The sequence below is a fragment of the Puma concolor genome, chromosome E4 (assembly GCF_028749965.1).
Source record: "Puma concolor isolate L17-30 chromosome E4, mPumCon1.1.hap2, whole genome shotgun sequence".
Classification (NCBI taxonomy): Eukaryota; Metazoa; Chordata; class Mammalia; order Carnivora; family Felidae; genus Puma; species Puma concolor.
This window is the reverse complement of record NC_141683.1, coordinates 19,184,512-19,201,243: the sequence shown is the minus strand read 5'-3', so window position 1 is coordinate 19,201,243 and position 16,732 is coordinate 19,184,512. Positions and strand designations below refer to the sequence as shown.

At 35.1% G+C, this 16,732-nt stretch overlaps 1 protein-coding gene across 3 annotated transcripts in view; it reads left to right on the top strand.

Moving 5' to 3' along the window:
- Nucleotides 1-16,732, top strand: part of BRINP3 (BMP/retinoic acid inducible neural specific 3) — a 416,023-nt gene that overhangs the window by 213,422 nt on the left and 185,869 nt on the right. For all 3 annotated transcript variants that reach the window (XM_025927773.2, XM_086694879.1, XM_086694878.1), the window contains exon 4: nucleotides 10,471-10,661. In XM_025927773.2, coding sequence (XP_025783558.1) covers nucleotides 10,471-10,661 — 191 coding nt within the window. The remainder of the gene's footprint in view (nucleotides 1-10,470; nucleotides 10,662-16,732) is intronic.

The window sequence follows — 16,732 nt, the reverse complement described above, 5'->3', positions numbered from 1 at the left end:
TCCTTGGTGGCTCAGTTGGTTAAGCATCCGACTTCGGCTCAGGTCATGATTTCACAGTTCGTGAGTTTGAGCCACGTGTCGGGCTCTGTGCTGACAGCTCGGATCCTGGAGCCTGCTTCGGGTTCTGTGTCTCCCTCTCTCTCTGCCCCTCCCCCACTCATGCTCTGTCTCTCTCCATCTCTCAAAAATAAATAAATGTTAAAAAATTTATAATAATGAATACTACCTCAATAACCACTTAGTATATAAGTTGTTATGGTTGCAAAGCTCTAGCTTGAAAAGTGTTACCATATGTTGCTTGCATGTGTATTTCTTTCAAGAAGAACAGAGCAGAGTCAGGCAGTAACATACACTATAGGTAGAACAGCAATTCAATTTTTAAAAATTTCCTTGCATCCTTATGAGGGTAAGATTCCAAATATCCTTGTTTAATTTCAGAAATACTCAATTCTCACTCTTCTCTATGTAAATTACATTCTGTATAAAGTGTCCACAGATAGTTTTAACTCTACATCATATACAACCCTCTTTCAAAATTGATTAGTGACTGTGTTTCTCATTTTCATTTGGCCTCATCTTAGGAAATATAAATTATTTTATTTTAGTTTAACTATAACATAATTAAAGGAGCAAATCTGATAAAAAATATATGTAATTTATTTCTTGAACAAAAAGAAATACTCACTGAAAATGCATGGAACTATTTCCTCTATTAGAATGCATAGTCTGCTTTAAGAAAAAAACTGAAAGGAAAAGCAATCTTTTCTGAAACTTGTAACCCAGGGAATCATTAAGCTAATGGTATTGAAAAGGAAAAAAAAATACTTAAAAAAAACCTGCCATACTGTTTTTTAGAAATAAGTATATACTCATGCTACTTAAGATTAGTTATGTCCATTCCTCTCTGTCTCAGTCTCTCATCTCTCTCTTTCACCTTGTATCTCTAATATTTCTCTGATAAATTAAATGTTTTAAAAGTGAAAATTAGGGGAGCCTGGGTGGCTCAGTCGGTTAAGCGGCCGACTTCGGCTCAGGTCATGATCTCGCAGTCCGTGAGTTCGAGCCCCGCGTCGGGCTCTGTGCTGACAGCTCAGAGCCTGGAGCCTGTTTCAGATTCTGTGTCTCCCTCTCTCTGACCCTCCCCCGTTCATGCTCTGTCTCTCTCTGTCTCAAAAATAAATAAATGTTAAAAAAAAAATTAAAAAAAAAGTGAAAATTAAAGCAATATTGTTAATTAAGTTTTATTGGTTTATAAGACAGTTATCTATTGAAATGCTTTGAAGCCATTTATATAAATAATCATATATATAACACAAAAGAAAATGGGATTAAAATTGCTAGGCCGATTGATCTTAATAATGACCTTACTGGCAACTAAGTCAAAAGATAAATGTTAAGTTTTGGAATTTTATAAATTATATGTTTGTTTTTCTCCTCTTCATAGCACTTTGGTAAGGTAGATAAATGTCCACTGTTTGACAAACACGTGCTGAGTTACCTAGAACAATGCAAAGACCCAAGACCTTCCTTAAAGGAACACACAGGTGACTAATAAATACAGACGTTTAAATTGGTAATAAGTTTACTGTGGTTTAGAGCCTCATTACTCAAGTGTGGTTCATGGCTCAACAGCCAGCACCACCTTGGAGTTTGTTTGAACTGCAGAGTCTCAGATTCCATCTCAGATTAATGAATCAGAATCTACATGTTAACAAGATCTGTGGGTGATTTATATGCACATTAAGTTTGAACAGCACTGTTTAGAGTATCTATATAAATTTAGAGTGTTCTTAACTCTTCCAGAAGTCTCACTTCTGAAAATTAATGTTACCAAAATAATAACAGGAGTCTATAACTATATATGTAACAAAAATGTTCATTATAACATAGTTTGTAAACAACTCCAACATAGAGGGGACTTCATTGCATTTCACTCAGGGTTGATTCAGTTTCATCTGACATGGGAACTATTTATTTCTAGTTCTTCTTTCATGTCATTGTTCTATAGAGAATATAATGATCTGGGTAATTTTGCTTAGAATTTTCTCAGATGTTGTGGGGGATAACTGTTAATAATCATAAAGTCAGTTGCTCTCATTTGGAGTGTTTTGCAAAACACATTATGTTTCTTTGTTGAGGCTCTATAAGACCAGTTATTTCCTTTCCGTAATATCTTGCAGATGCCAATTGGTGTTAAGCCAACAAGTCTGTTTTTACTTCTTTTATATATTTGCTCTGCTTCTTGTCAGAAGCCTAGTTTTCTCAGATTGATGTTTTTTAATATCTATTTGTTTCCAAACCACTGTTTTTTTTTCAAGAACACTACATTAGTAGAAAGATATCATCAGGATGTTTACCTTTTAACATGTTAAACTAAGAAAGAATGCTCATTGGTAGTGAGCAAAATATTATCATATTTTAGCACAAGAAATAATGTAATCTCTCATTACCAAAAAGTAGGATAATGTTTTTCAGTTAAAATTTTACATCAAAAGTAAAACCTACAATTACATTAAGCTGTGTTTGCACTGATTATTCCTAAGAGAAAGATTTTTATAGCAGTTCTTTATAAGTAAACCTGACAAAAAGCAAAACAGACATTTACAATCAGATCTTCCAGTGTAAGGAAATTGAATGACCAGGCAGACATCTGCCATAAGTTTAAAGTGTGTGTGTGTGCGTGTGTGTGTATGTGTTTGTCTGAACAGAATGTTATATGTTATAGGTTGGTACACTGATCCAAAAGCGGAACAATGATAACATAAAATACAGTCAACATATAAGAGTTATTGTCATCATATTAAAGAAGTAAAACACAAAATAAACAAACGAACAACCCTCAGTGGACTTTAACTATAATAGCTGTGTCTCCCTAATATGCTTTGATTGTGGATCCTCCATGATTCTGCTCTGGTTGTCTCCTCATTCCAAGAATCAAGTTGAAGAAAGTTCTCTTTGGAACACGCTGTCCTCCTGGCAAATACAAAAAGCTAAAGAGTTTGTGTAACTTTGCAATGCTTCTCAAAAACTTTTACTAGATCATGACCTACTGGTTCTTATGTATTCTACTGACCAGAGTGTTATCCTTTCCAATTTTAAAGGGAATCACCCATGAACTGTTTATAGTTCTTCTTTACAATGGACCATTGATCCATGTATGCGTGTTTGCATCCATGATAGTGCAGAAAATAATTACAAAGATAATGCAATCGACTGCATCATCATTATTTATTTATCCTTAGGATGCTTTTATTCATTCTATTATCCATTGTTTTCTGACTTGTTCTGACTTTTTTTTTTAATTTTTTTAACGTTTATTTATTTTTGAGACAGAGAGAGACAGAGCATGAACAGGGGAGTGGCAGAGAGAGAGGGAGACACAGAATCCGAAACAGGCTCCAGGCTCTGAGCCGTCAGCACAGAGCCCAACGCGGGGCTCGAACCCACGGACCGTGAGATCATGACCTGAGCCGAAGTCAGACGTTTAACTGACCGAGCCACCCAGGTGCCCCTGTTCTGACTTTTTGAAAGCATTACCTTTATCCTCAGTAACCATATATATATATATATACACATATATGTATGTATATATGTATATATATATATATATATATATATATATATATATATATATATGAGAATGCAGATTGAGAAAATCCAAGGAAAATATAATAGGGCAAAAGTTCTTTAAAATTTCTCTTCTTCATGGACATAACATAGATGATTTGAAAATTAGGACAGAAAAATACATTATTGTGAGGTCCATTGCATATCAAATGTACCTCATCACCTCTTACGAGCCAATCATAGGATGACATTAAGGTCATGATTGTTTTTTGTTATTGTTTTATTGTCTTCTGTTTTGCATTCTCCCTAAAAGCATTTTTCAATATGTGCTCTTAATGTCCATAAATGACCACAGTATTTTAGTTGTAAAAGACACAGCTGCATGATTTCTGTGTGAAATGATCACATCTTTTTATATCCACAGTCATTAATCCTTTTCACTTTCTAACAAACTCAGAATGTTGAATCATTTTCAGAATCACATTTAGTTTTTACAAAATGTGTGGATGCCCTTTGGTACTCATGTCATGCTTATGAGCTACAGCTGGCTTAAAAAAATATGAATAAAAATGGCATACGAACACAAATTTCAGTTGGTTGAATAATATCTCAGTTTTCAAATCTGAATATTGTGTTATTTATGTAGAATTTGGATGAACTTTTATAATCAAACACTTAAGAAAAAAGTTACAATTAAAATCCAAAATGCATTCTTCCTTAAGACTGACTGTGAAAGTTTCAAAGAACATGAAGACCATAAACATATTCAAAACATGGTAGTTATATATAACCTAAAAAGACCAGATCTCTTAGAGGAAAGAAATAGGCCTCTTTTCAATGTAGATTGAGTAGCTTTGTTAAAATATCTTAGATATTTAACAATCCATGATTTATAACACTTGAAATTTAGCATAAACTACCCAGCTTACATTGCAATGTTGTCTCTTGTTAACTAAGGGTTTAAAACAAGGTATTCATGAGAGAACAATTAGGGTAATTTAAACTGCCTCTCATGCTTCGCTGCAGGGAAAGCTTCTGCATGCATGGATTAATGTTCAACTGTAGACAAGAACTATGGGCAGCTTCTGAATGGATTCCCTTTATCCAATTCTTAGAAAGAATAACCAACTGCTATCTCTAATAATCCCATATATCTTGATTATAAGATCCAGTAGAAACCAGTTTTGACTAAGTCCAGGTTCCTGTGGTGAAATACAATATCTATGAAATGCTAACTTATAAAAATTTAAAACCTTCTCATTTGCTGTTAGGCCCTAAGCAAAAAAAAAAAAAAAAAAAAAAAAAGAAAGAAAATAGAGGAAACCAACATTTATTGTGCACCTTAGATGTGTTCTGCCAGGATCTATGGAGGAATTATATTGCTTAGTCTTTTCAAACAGGTGAGAGTAAGCTATTGCCTGTCTTTTAGAAATGGGAAGGCTAAGGGCATGTATAACTTTACCAAAGACCCATAGTCATCAAGTTAGGGGCCTGTGGGCTGTCAGGATTTACCTTCCTATACAGCTGACTCCAAAACTCATGTTTTCCTTTCTCATATTATATCATAATTCCTTCAAATTAATAACAACAAAGATTGAACTAAAACTAGTGATAAAAGTATATTAATATTTACGATATTTTTCCTTTGATTGTCTCTGTGCACTATAATATATATTTACTCTCAGGATAGAAGGAGGAAAACACATTGACCTGTACCTTACAAGCAAATGTAGACACTTTGGAAAACAAAGGAAATATTTTCTTTTAATCTCCAGTAGATAATGAATGGAAACTACTGTTACTCATGATGATGATTATGGGCCATCGTTTTTCTATGCACATCTTTGATTGCTTGAACTTATATTAGGATTTGTTATCATTCATATTGTAATGTAGGACCACTCTGAAATAGTAATCCTTAGTTTTTGTTACGTGTCATTTTCTAAATTATCATGAGGCACTCTAACATCTGCAAAATATTCTTTTTTTTTAAGTTTATTTATTTATTTTGAGAGAGAGGGAGAGAGAGAGTGTGTGTGCAAGCAAGGGAGGGGCAGAGAGAGAGGGAGAGAGAGAGAATCCCAAGCAGGCTCTGAGCTGTCAGGAACCTGACACTGGGCTGGAACCCACAAACCACGGGATCATGACCTGAGCTGAAATCAACAGTTGGACACCTAACCAACAGAGCCACCCAGGCACCTGTCTGCAAAATATTTTTAAATCAAGTATTTTAATTTGCTTTTAAAATAAGTTTATGCTACTCCTCTCTTTTTGCATGAGACATGACTCAACTGAGAGCCTACGAAGGAATTAATAAAATTCCTTCTAAGGAGTTTTCATCAGAAGAGTGAAGACATATAGAGGGATACAGTATTTAAAGGACTATTTTGAGAGATATTTACTTTCTATGTGTGGATACAGATTGTAGGACCAGGGTTCATGGATATGTAAAAGAAGTAGAAATAGAGGCTTCTGTCCATCACAAATATGACAAAGCAGCTAAAATTACTAGAAATGTGCAGATATGGAATGAGTTATTTTATTTTAAGTTTAAGAAATTGGGTGAGTAAAAGAGAATAATACCTTGCCAACAACTTTCAAATTCTTACTGCAGTCTAGTCATATTCTAAACCTTTTATGGATGTTATCTGTTTCATGCCTATAGCTCCTCTTAGTAGAAGGAATACTATACTCAAGTTCCATGAGAGGAAATTGAGTCAAGTTATACAATTCAAGGTCATTCAGTTACTAAATATAAGCCAGTATTAAAGCTCAAATCTGTTTGGCACTAGCAGTTGGCATAGTTACACTGAAACTATAACAATTAATTCTATATTTTTCTTCCTTCCAGTACCTCATAATTCAGTGAAAGAGTCCATTCTAGTGGTCTAATTATCTCCTCTGATCAATGATGTATACTTTTTCAATTCATGTTGGACAGCTCCAGTAATAAGAAAAGTCACTACTATACAAAAAGAGACCGTGAGGATGACTCTCCTTACGTATTTAAAAGGCTTTCTTGAATCTCCAGAAGGCAAAACTAATTTCTAATAAATCAATTGAACCAATATTTTAAATTTAATGTATCACTGAATTGAAGAAAAATTAGATATTATTTCAAAGAATAGATAGTTACGCTTCTTTCCATCTACAGGAATCTGTAGAAAACACTGTAAATGCAAGGAGGCTAAACTTGGATATTTCGGTGTACTTTCTAAGTAAAATCACTTGAGAACTGCCAAATCATCCACAAATTTGTTTTAGTCATAATATTAAACTCATAAAACTTACTTATGTGAATAAATGTTTTAAGTCATTTTCACTTTTTTTTCTTTTCTGTTTTTAATGTCTATTTATTTTTGAGAGAGAGAGAGAATGAGAGACAGAGAGCATGTGTACAGGGAAGGAGCAGAGAAAGAGGGAGAGAGAGAATCCCAAGCAGGCTCCCACACTGTCAGTGTAGAGCCCAATGCCAGACAACCCACAAACCTGGAGATCATGAATGGAGCCCAAATCAAGTCAGAGGCTGAAGCAACTGAGTCACCCAGGCGCCCCTCTCACTTCTTTCTTGTGGCTGCAGTGTATTCTACTTTGTAGATGCAACATAGTTTATTCTTACTGATGAGGTCTCTGGGTTGCTACAAATATTTCAAATAAAGCCACAGTAGGAAGCTTTTTGCATATCTTAATCAGTGTTTTTTGGGATAGATTTTAAAAGTAGAACTGCTGAGTCAATCATTGCTAACTATTGCCAGATTTCTCTCTGGTTACATCATTTTGCATTACCATCAGCAATATATCAGAGGGCATGTTTCCTTCCAGTTTGCCAACATCTTTGGCAAGGTTGTCAAACTTTCGGATTTGGGCAAATTCCGTAATTGCAAAGTGCTATATCAATATATTTTGAATTTGCATTTCTTGTACTATTTTAACCTATATCTCCGGTATTTTCTGCTTTATTAAAAGTGTTGTCATTAAAACAACTTGACAAGTTTCAGTCTTTAGTACTCACTATGCAGTGTTTTTCTTTTTCTCACTTATTAATATTTGGTCCGAATTCTACAATATCTGATATCAAGATTGTTAACTTTGTTTTCTTTTAATTTACATTTACCAAGATCTTTGTCATTTTGTTTTTAACCTTACTTCATAAGACCTGCCTCTTGCTGTATTAGTCTATTTGGGCTGCAATAAAACACCACAGACTGGGTGGCTTATAAACAGCAGAAATTTATTGCTCACTCTTCTGGAACCTGGAAGTCCAAGGTCAAAGTACCATCATGGTTAGGTTAGAGCCCTTTTCAGTATTGCATAGTCTTGTATTTTCATGTGGCGGAAGGGGCAAGGGAGCTCTCTTGGAACTTGTTTTATAAAGGCACTAATTCCATTGATGTGGGCTCTGATCTAAACACCTCCCCAAAGCACCACCTCTTAATCCCTTCATCTTTGGGGGCTAAGATTTCACATATACATTCTGAGGGGAACAAACATTCAGACCATAGCACTTGCATCTGTGATACACCCTCATTATGAGTTCTCAGACTACCACAGAACTGTTTTTTCTACATCCATGTACAGGATGTTGTTTGTTTTGGTATTCTCTCCCAAACTTGGCACATAGGTGATTTTTTTTTTTTTCTACAATTCACTGGTCTTTCTGAGATACATTCACTCAAATTTCCACACTAGTTAATCCTCTTTTTCTGGGGGTAAGTAGTCAGTGGGGACTTTTTATTTGCTTGTGTAGTAATTTACATATATATTCACTTTTCTCCTCCAGATGTTCTCACCTGAAAACCATTTATCATGCACATGACCTAATGCTGTTCATAATTGGACCTACTCATTCATATTTTTGAGAGTTGTTTTTTTTTTTTTTTTTTTTTTTTTTCAGCTGCTGTAGTTAGGCTGCTTGATTTCTACTCTGCCTGTGAGGATCCAAATACAAACTGAGAATGTGACCTTTCAGAAATAACACTGTTAATACTTTATTTCTGATATCAGTTGACCTGATCTCTTGTGGATAAATATAAGCTGATACTTAGGATTGAATAGTCTCCGAGGATGTGTCATTTTTAAATTAATATTATTTTATTTATTTGGTATTTTCTAAAACTGGGTTGTCACTTTCTAAGCTGGCATAATGCCCCCTAAACAGTGGGTTACTGAAAGAATAAGAGTAAGCATCAATTCTGACAATTGTGTGTTAGATGAATATCCAAGAATATGGAAATCTGTAGATAGCAAGTTCTTAAAGTTAAGCTTAAATAACATTGATATTCTTATAAACATTTGAACATTGAAAATTGCAACTTAATTATATTATACCTTAAATTTCACCTTTGAAAATCCATTGGCACTACTTAAATCTTCCATTGAGGTTAGTGATTTCCATAGAGCTTATTAACACATAATATTTGTATATAATGCCACATGTCAGGAACCTCTGAATTTAATACATATATTTACATAACTATATTTGTATATAGTAAAACCTTCATTTGCGACCATAATTCATTCTGGAAACATGATTTTAAATCAAAGCACTTGTAGATCAAAGTGAATTTCCCCATAAGAAATAATGGAAAACAGATGATTCATCCCACAACCCCAAAAATTCATATAAAATGATTATAATATTGTAACATAATACAAAATAATACAGAAAATACAAAGTAAAGAAATATAAAGAAATTTATTTATAAAGATAAATAAACAAACTAACTTGAACTTACCTTTGAAAACCTTCGTGGGTAGTGTGAGGGAGACAAGAGAGAGGAGGATTATTGTGTAGGACAGCTTTCACTATCACCAACAGATGTTGACTACAGTACAGTATTAAACTCTTGACATATACTGTATTTAATGCAGCTGGAAAAAGGGCAGAAGACAGAGGAAAGGGTCTATATCTGCAGGCAGCCTGACCTAGAATGAAGCAAAGCATTCCTAAGCTTACTCTTTTCTGGAAAAGCAAAGGACTATCCATAGGTGCTTTGAAGGGACAAAAAATACACTAGTGCCTGTTGTGGGCACCTTCTAACGTTCTGAAAAATCACTGATTTCTGCCAAACACCATGGCCTGACACTGAATATCATCCGAGTATGGGAGACTATCACCCACAATCCCTCAGTGAGCAAACGAGAAAGAGAGAGAGAGAGAGAGAGAGAGAGCAGAACCATTGGCCCCATTGTGATCATGTGATGTTTGGCATCACTTACTCCTTGTATTCCAAGACATCACTCATTTATCAAGTTAAAAATGATAGAAATGTTTGCTCATCTTGCGTGACACTCACATAACAAGTTACGTGCAATCCAAAGTATTACTGTGCATGTTTTCTCTGCACTTTAAACACGGCTAAGGGCACCTGTCTGTCTCAGTTAGTGGAGCATGTGACTCTTGATCTTGATATTGTGAATTTGAGCCCCACGTTGGGTATAAAGATTACTAAAATATTAAAACCTTTAAAAAATGGCTAGTGTTTAGTAATATGCTTGGTCATGTTTCCATTAGTCATGCTGATCTACAGTAAAGATTTCTGAGTAAATACAACTTTGTATCATGCACCACACTTAAGTTCATATTACATATTTTCCATTCTTAATTTGCTTTTGTGCCACAGGGGTTTTAGGTAAGCTAAACTATATGAAAGTCAAAAAAATCCAGAGAAATCATCCCACGAAAGCTAGTTTTTCACCATTTACTAGTCAGTATTTACAGCCTTCAATACCTCAAGTACCTTTCTAGGTACCAGGTGAGCGACACAAAAGTAAAACTTGCCCTTTTGTTACTTATCAGTCTTTTGTTTCATTATGTCTGTAATCTACACTTCCTCACCTGCAGATAAATGAAAAATTGATTTTAAGTGGAAAATTGAATAATTTTAAATATTATTAATGCAGGAGAGGAGTCACTCACAATTTTTGTGGACAAGCGGAAGTTGAGCAAAAGATCTGAAGGAAGTGATTCCAGCACCAATAGCTCTTTGGTCACTCTGGAGACGCTACATCAACTAGCCGCTTCCTATTTCATTGACAGGGACAGCACCCTTCGGAGACTTCACCACATTCAAATTGCATCCACTGCCATAAAGGTATGACTGACTTTACCCTAAAATGATATCATACCATTATTATTCCTAGGTTTAAAATGCATCTTTTTATCTTTGCATGTCTCACTGATGTAAAAAATTACATTATAAAAAACAGTTTAACATTTTCATTTGTCATAAGTTTGGAAACGTATTTCAATGAAATGGTGTTTATCTCAGTGTAATTTTTTGACTTGATAATTGGGTCGAGGTTTTTCATACCCTAATGTTAATTGAAATGCATTGGATACACAGACTCCCTTACAATGTGTATGTGGATGAAACTTTTTAAAATAATATTAATTTATTTTGCAAATATTCATATTTTATAGTACGTAGTTAAAAACATTCTGAGAACATTTTGTGTCAGTGACACAAAAGTCATCAAGCAGCTTGGTTTAAGGAATATTCCCCCCCAATATTTTAAAAATACAATTAAGAAGTACAAGTATTTGGATAGAAGTTCCTAGAAGTCAAGACATAGCACAATCTAGAATTATTGTGTAAATTCCATGAATTCACTAGAATTTTTTTGCCTCTGACTATACTACGGATGACTTTATCAAAACAGAGAAAGTGAGAATAAGGCCCCTTTAATTTTATTTATTTATTTATTTACTTACTTACTTATTTATAAATTAATGTTTATTTATTTTTGAGAGAGACAAAGTCAGAGCATGAGCGGGGGAGGGGCAGAGAGAGAGGAAGATACAGAATCCAAAGTGGGCTCCAGGCTCTAGCTGTCAGCACAAAGCCTGACATAGGGCCCAAACTCACGAAACATAAGATCATGACCTGAGCTGAAGTTGGACACTTAACCGACTGAGTCACCCAAGCACCCCAAGAGGTCCCTTTAATTAAAAAAGAGAGAGACAGAGGGAGAGAGATACAGACAGGCAGACAGATGGTGACTTCAAAAACATTAGATTTTTTGACACATTTCTCTGGCAATTTGAAATCAGCATGTTGTTGTGTTTGTTCAATGGCCACTTCAAAACAAACAACCCATTGCAATGGGTTAAGGTCATCCTAGACTAAGTTAACAAGAGCAAAATAAAATACAAAGAGCATTTCTTAGTGTTTCAGCTGTAACATTTCGTAATTAATGTAAAAATCTGTCATTAAATATATAATTTTGTTGCTTTATGATTTTAAAATTAATGTGTGAATTTGTTTTGTAAGTTAATTGAAAAACTAGTACTTCAGTATTTTGGGAATGCTATGGAAAATTTGCACCATGTATATATTGTTCAAGATATACAGGAGAGAATAAAATGTGATATAGAAATATCTTTTATCATATGGGTTGCATAAATAATACTACCTGTCTTCAAGATCGCTAATAGATGAAGTTGGTTAAAAGAATTCTGTAGATGTAAATTACACAATTATAATTAGTCTATGTCTGACTGTAGGACTCATGTTGGATAATCAAGTATATAAATAGTATTTATGCTGTCTAGATAAAAATGTAGCCAACATGAATACAGATATTTTAGTTAATTTAAAAATATTGTAAGATAGGATACTGTTAGAGATATTTAGCTAGAGGTTTCTGAGGAGACAGAGACTTTCTCAGAAATCAATTTCAATGATATAAACAGTAACTTAAAGCGTATTTTCTAATAGAAGACATCATTATTGTAAGTATGTTTATTATATGGCTATTGATTTTTTTTCTCAGCACCAAGTAGAATTTTGCAATAGAGTTTTATACTTTATTCAGCAAGAAATATTCATTCACATTTTGTGTCAAAACCTAATGGAGGGTCACTAGGGACTCGGACCAGGACGTGGGTCTAGAGAGGCCTGGTCACAGGAATAGGATCTTGGGGACAAAAGGCATCTGCTTATCTCCGAGTAGTAAACTACCCAGATGTGCGTATCCCCCCACGAAGACAGAGCTGGAGGATACTGGCCTGCCATCATAGGACAGGGACTTGCTGGTTGGCTGGAATTTCATTTAGTGAGACACCAGGGACTCCTAGCTGTTGGAGAAGCCCTGGACCCCATCAGGCAACAAGTCCAAATGGGAGCTGACTGTTGTCAGTCTGTAGCTGCCACTTCAGGGTAGTTTACAGGGGGTGGGCCTCCTCCTTACTGGAGCCTGTGCAGGTGGTTGGTACTTGGCCCCAGCTCCACAGGTCTGGGGGGCCCAGCTGTCCCAGGCTTGATAAAGGGGTGTATACTCCGTCTGCATGTGGAGCAGTTCAGGGTGCTAGGGATTGGGGGAAAAAAAAAGAAAAAAAAAACTTATGGATATTTGTATGTACTTCTGTTCTCCCACAAGCAAGCAGAGTCTGTATCACAAAAATCAACATGTTTTAATGGTGTAAATATTGCACACAGGCATTGTTTTTCCGTTCTGTGATACAACTGGGAATGGGAAGTCTTCATGAAACTCATAATCTAGCTGTGTGGTAGAAAAGAGCTTTAGAGAAGTGACTATTTTTAAGTTTATTTATCTATTTTGAGAGAGAGACAGGCAGAGAGAGGGAGAGGGGGAATCCCAAACAACCTCCATGCTGTCAGCACAGAGCCCAAAGAAAGGTTCGATCTCACTGGTTTTGTGAGATCATGACCTAAACCGAAATCAAGAGTTGGTCACTTAACTGAGTGAGCCACTAGGGCGCCCTTAAAGAAGTGACTTTTTTAAATAAGTCACCTCAGAGAAGCTCTGAGGAAGAGGAAGGAGTAACCCGGAATGTGGGAGAGTGAACAGCCTCACCTTTAGAGCTACAGGGAATGCTGGAATGCTCATTATCCATTAACCATGGGAGAGCCCTCCAGGGCACATAATGGACATATTTAAAGTGTAATGATGGAAAGGAGAAGTGGGGCTTTAGATCAGGGAGAGGAAGCAGAGAACAATATTGGAATCATACAGGGATGGATAGTAAAGAGAAGTAAACGTATTTTGTGCTATAACCAAGGTAAAACAGGAAATGAGGTATGTGCCAATGGCAACAGCATGGCTAAGAATATATAATCACAGAATTACATGGGGCGTGCAAGGGTGAGGTAGTTGGAAATGGGAAAAAGGTAGACTATCAGACTTTGCAGGATTTAATTAGGTCTGGATGGAGTTCTCTTCCGAGGCAGTAGTAATTTTAAGTGACTGGTGATTTTCTGGTGCTGGGTTAGCTGCTGTCTGGGTTACTGTGAAAGCTCTAGGGGTAAGCTCTTGAGGTGGTCTACAGGTTCCTGTCTCACATGCACAATTGTGTGTTCCTGTGCATTTTTCTGGAAAGAGTATCCTTTATTTTCATTAGTTATCAAGTGTGTCCCTACACAGATGAAAGGTGTCCCTCCTCAATTATAAGATTATAATTGCTTAGATGTAAGTTAACACAATAAAAAGGACTGGGGTTGGGGATGAGGTGGGAGGTGTAAGGGGAATCTAAAGGCATTCAACTACTGGAATTCTTCACACTTGAATACATAGTTCAATGCCAAGGGCTTTTGTAGTATATTTGGATCAAGAGCTGAGCTCCTTTACTAAATCCCTAAAGGTTTAAAGCTCTGTTTATATATTTAAATTTTTCAACTAAGCATAGTGAGATCCACAATTTCTTTGATAAGGCCAAGTGTCTTGTGTTTGAAGTGCCATGCAATAGGTGTTTAATTTCTTGAAAAAAACGTATGAAGTTGTTCATTGATTTACAGAATTTAGGAAACAGAGTATTGTTAAAAAATAACATCAAGTAAGATCATTATCAGATAACGGCAAAAATATAATTAAATCTGGAAAACTGTGCCTGCTTTTATCATGTTAATTCTTGCAGAAACACAAAAGAGCTGGACAAATAGTGTTAACTATGAGCCAATTTCTAGGAAATGGGATAGAATGATGTTGTTTTTATCTCTTACAATTATGAATATAAATGTAGGCTGCAGTTCATTAACACATCTGGAAATAAAAAAAGAGGCTCAAACACCTATGTAGCTTAATTAACTGCCATATTGTTCCAATTAACAGCATTTATATAAAGTATTATTTTCCATATTGTTTTTAATGCAGTAACATGTCAAATACAATTTCTAGAATTGGCCATTATTTTCAGAAGATCCAATTCAATTGACTCAATTTATCTAAAAGATCACACCGACCTGTTCTTTAGAATTATTATGAAATAGTATAATAAATTTAATATTATGTTACTGACAATGAAAATATATATTGGGAAACTTTAATCTATTACCTGATGTGGTGTGTGCATTTTCCAAAACTTCCTTAGTACTCTAAATTTTAATTATTTTATTTTATTTTATTTTTAAGGATTTTTTAAAGCTTATTTTTGAGAGAGAGAGAGAGAGGAGAACATGAGCAGGGGAGGAGCAGAGAGAGAGGGAGAGAGAGAATCCCAAGTAGGCTCTGTGGTGTCATCACAGAGGCTATGTGGGGCTGGATCTCACGAAATGTGAGATGGTGACCTGAGTCGAAATCAAGAGTCGGAACCTTAACCCACTGAGCCACCCAGCCATCCCAGTAGCCTAAATTTTAAAAATCAGTTTACACACGGTGAGTAAGATTAAATTTTTTATTAAAGACTTAAAATTTTTTTAATTTTTTTTAATGTTTTATTTATTTTTGAGACAGAGAAAGACAGCATGAGCAGGGGAGGGGCAGAGAGAGAGGGAGACACAGAATCCAAAGCAGGCTCTAGGCCCTGAGCTGTCAGCAGAGCCCGATGCGGGGCTTGAACTCACAAACCGCGAGATCATGACCTGAGCCAAAGTCAGACGCTTAACCAACTGAGCCATCCAAGCACCCCTAAGGACTTAAAAATCTTAAAAGAACTAAATTATTATTAATTTCTCAAAATAAGTACTGATTAATGTCTGGTATTTCTGGCATTTTTCTTGTACAGAGAAAAAAAACAGATTTTATTATTTTATTTTATTTTATTTTATTTTATTTTATTTTAGAGAGCACAGGAAAGTGTCAGTGGGGAAGAGGGGCAGAGGGAGAGACAGAGAGAGAGAGAGAGAGAGAGAGAGAGAATTTCAAGCAGGTCTCACACTCATCTTGAAGTGCAGCATGGGGGTTGATCCCCTGACCATCGGATCATGACCTGAGCTGAAATCAAGATCAGACACTCAACAGACTGAACCATCCAGGAGTCCCATCAGATAGATTTTTAAAATTATAGTGTTTAGAAATGTCTTCTAAAAAATTTAAGAAGAAACACAAATAATATGTTAAAGTTACCTTAAAGGTTAATATGCCAATTAAAAATTGCATCCACAAATGATGTCTTAGTGCCGCTTGGCTTATTTAAGAGTGATGCAGGTGATTTTGAGAAGAGGCTCCAGAACTTTGTATCTACATTTCTGTAATTATAAAAAGCCATTAAATTAAAATTTGAAAAGCTATTTATAATATTAGGCCTGATAATACTTGTCCAAGAAGCTTTTCTGCTATGTAAATTATTTTCTCTGTGAGATAAATTTCAGTAAAACCTCACAATTAATTTTTAAATGTTACTTTTATATGTTCAAAAAAGCTTAAAGAAGACACAAGACAACAAAATTTACCTGTAAGCCATTCTTAATAATTGGAGGATTAATTTCATATATTAGGTTCATTTTCAGAAAGGATTCTCTTAACAAACTCTTTTGGGATTTTAAAAGAATGTTTTAACTTACACACAAATTTAAGCATCTGGGTACAATGCAAGTACATTTAACAAATTTGACAATTTTTTTCAAATTGAGAAAAAGTGTATCTACATTTTCTTGTGTATACATATTTCCTTGCCCACAATATTTTTTATCCTAAAGGAATAACATGTTATTCCAGAAGATTAATATATAAATATAGTATCATGATTAAATTCATAAAAAACAATCTCAGAATAATTAGGGTTAATATTTTTAAATATTTAGAAAATTCACATATTTTTTAGAACCTTCATACATTTTAATGTTTATTTATTTATTTTGAGAGAGAGTGGGGGAGGGGCATAGAGAGACAGAGAGGGAGAATCCCAAGCAAGCTCTGTGCCGTAAGCGCAGAGCCTGATGAAGGGCTGGATCTCACAAACCATGAGACATGACCTGAGCCAAGGTAA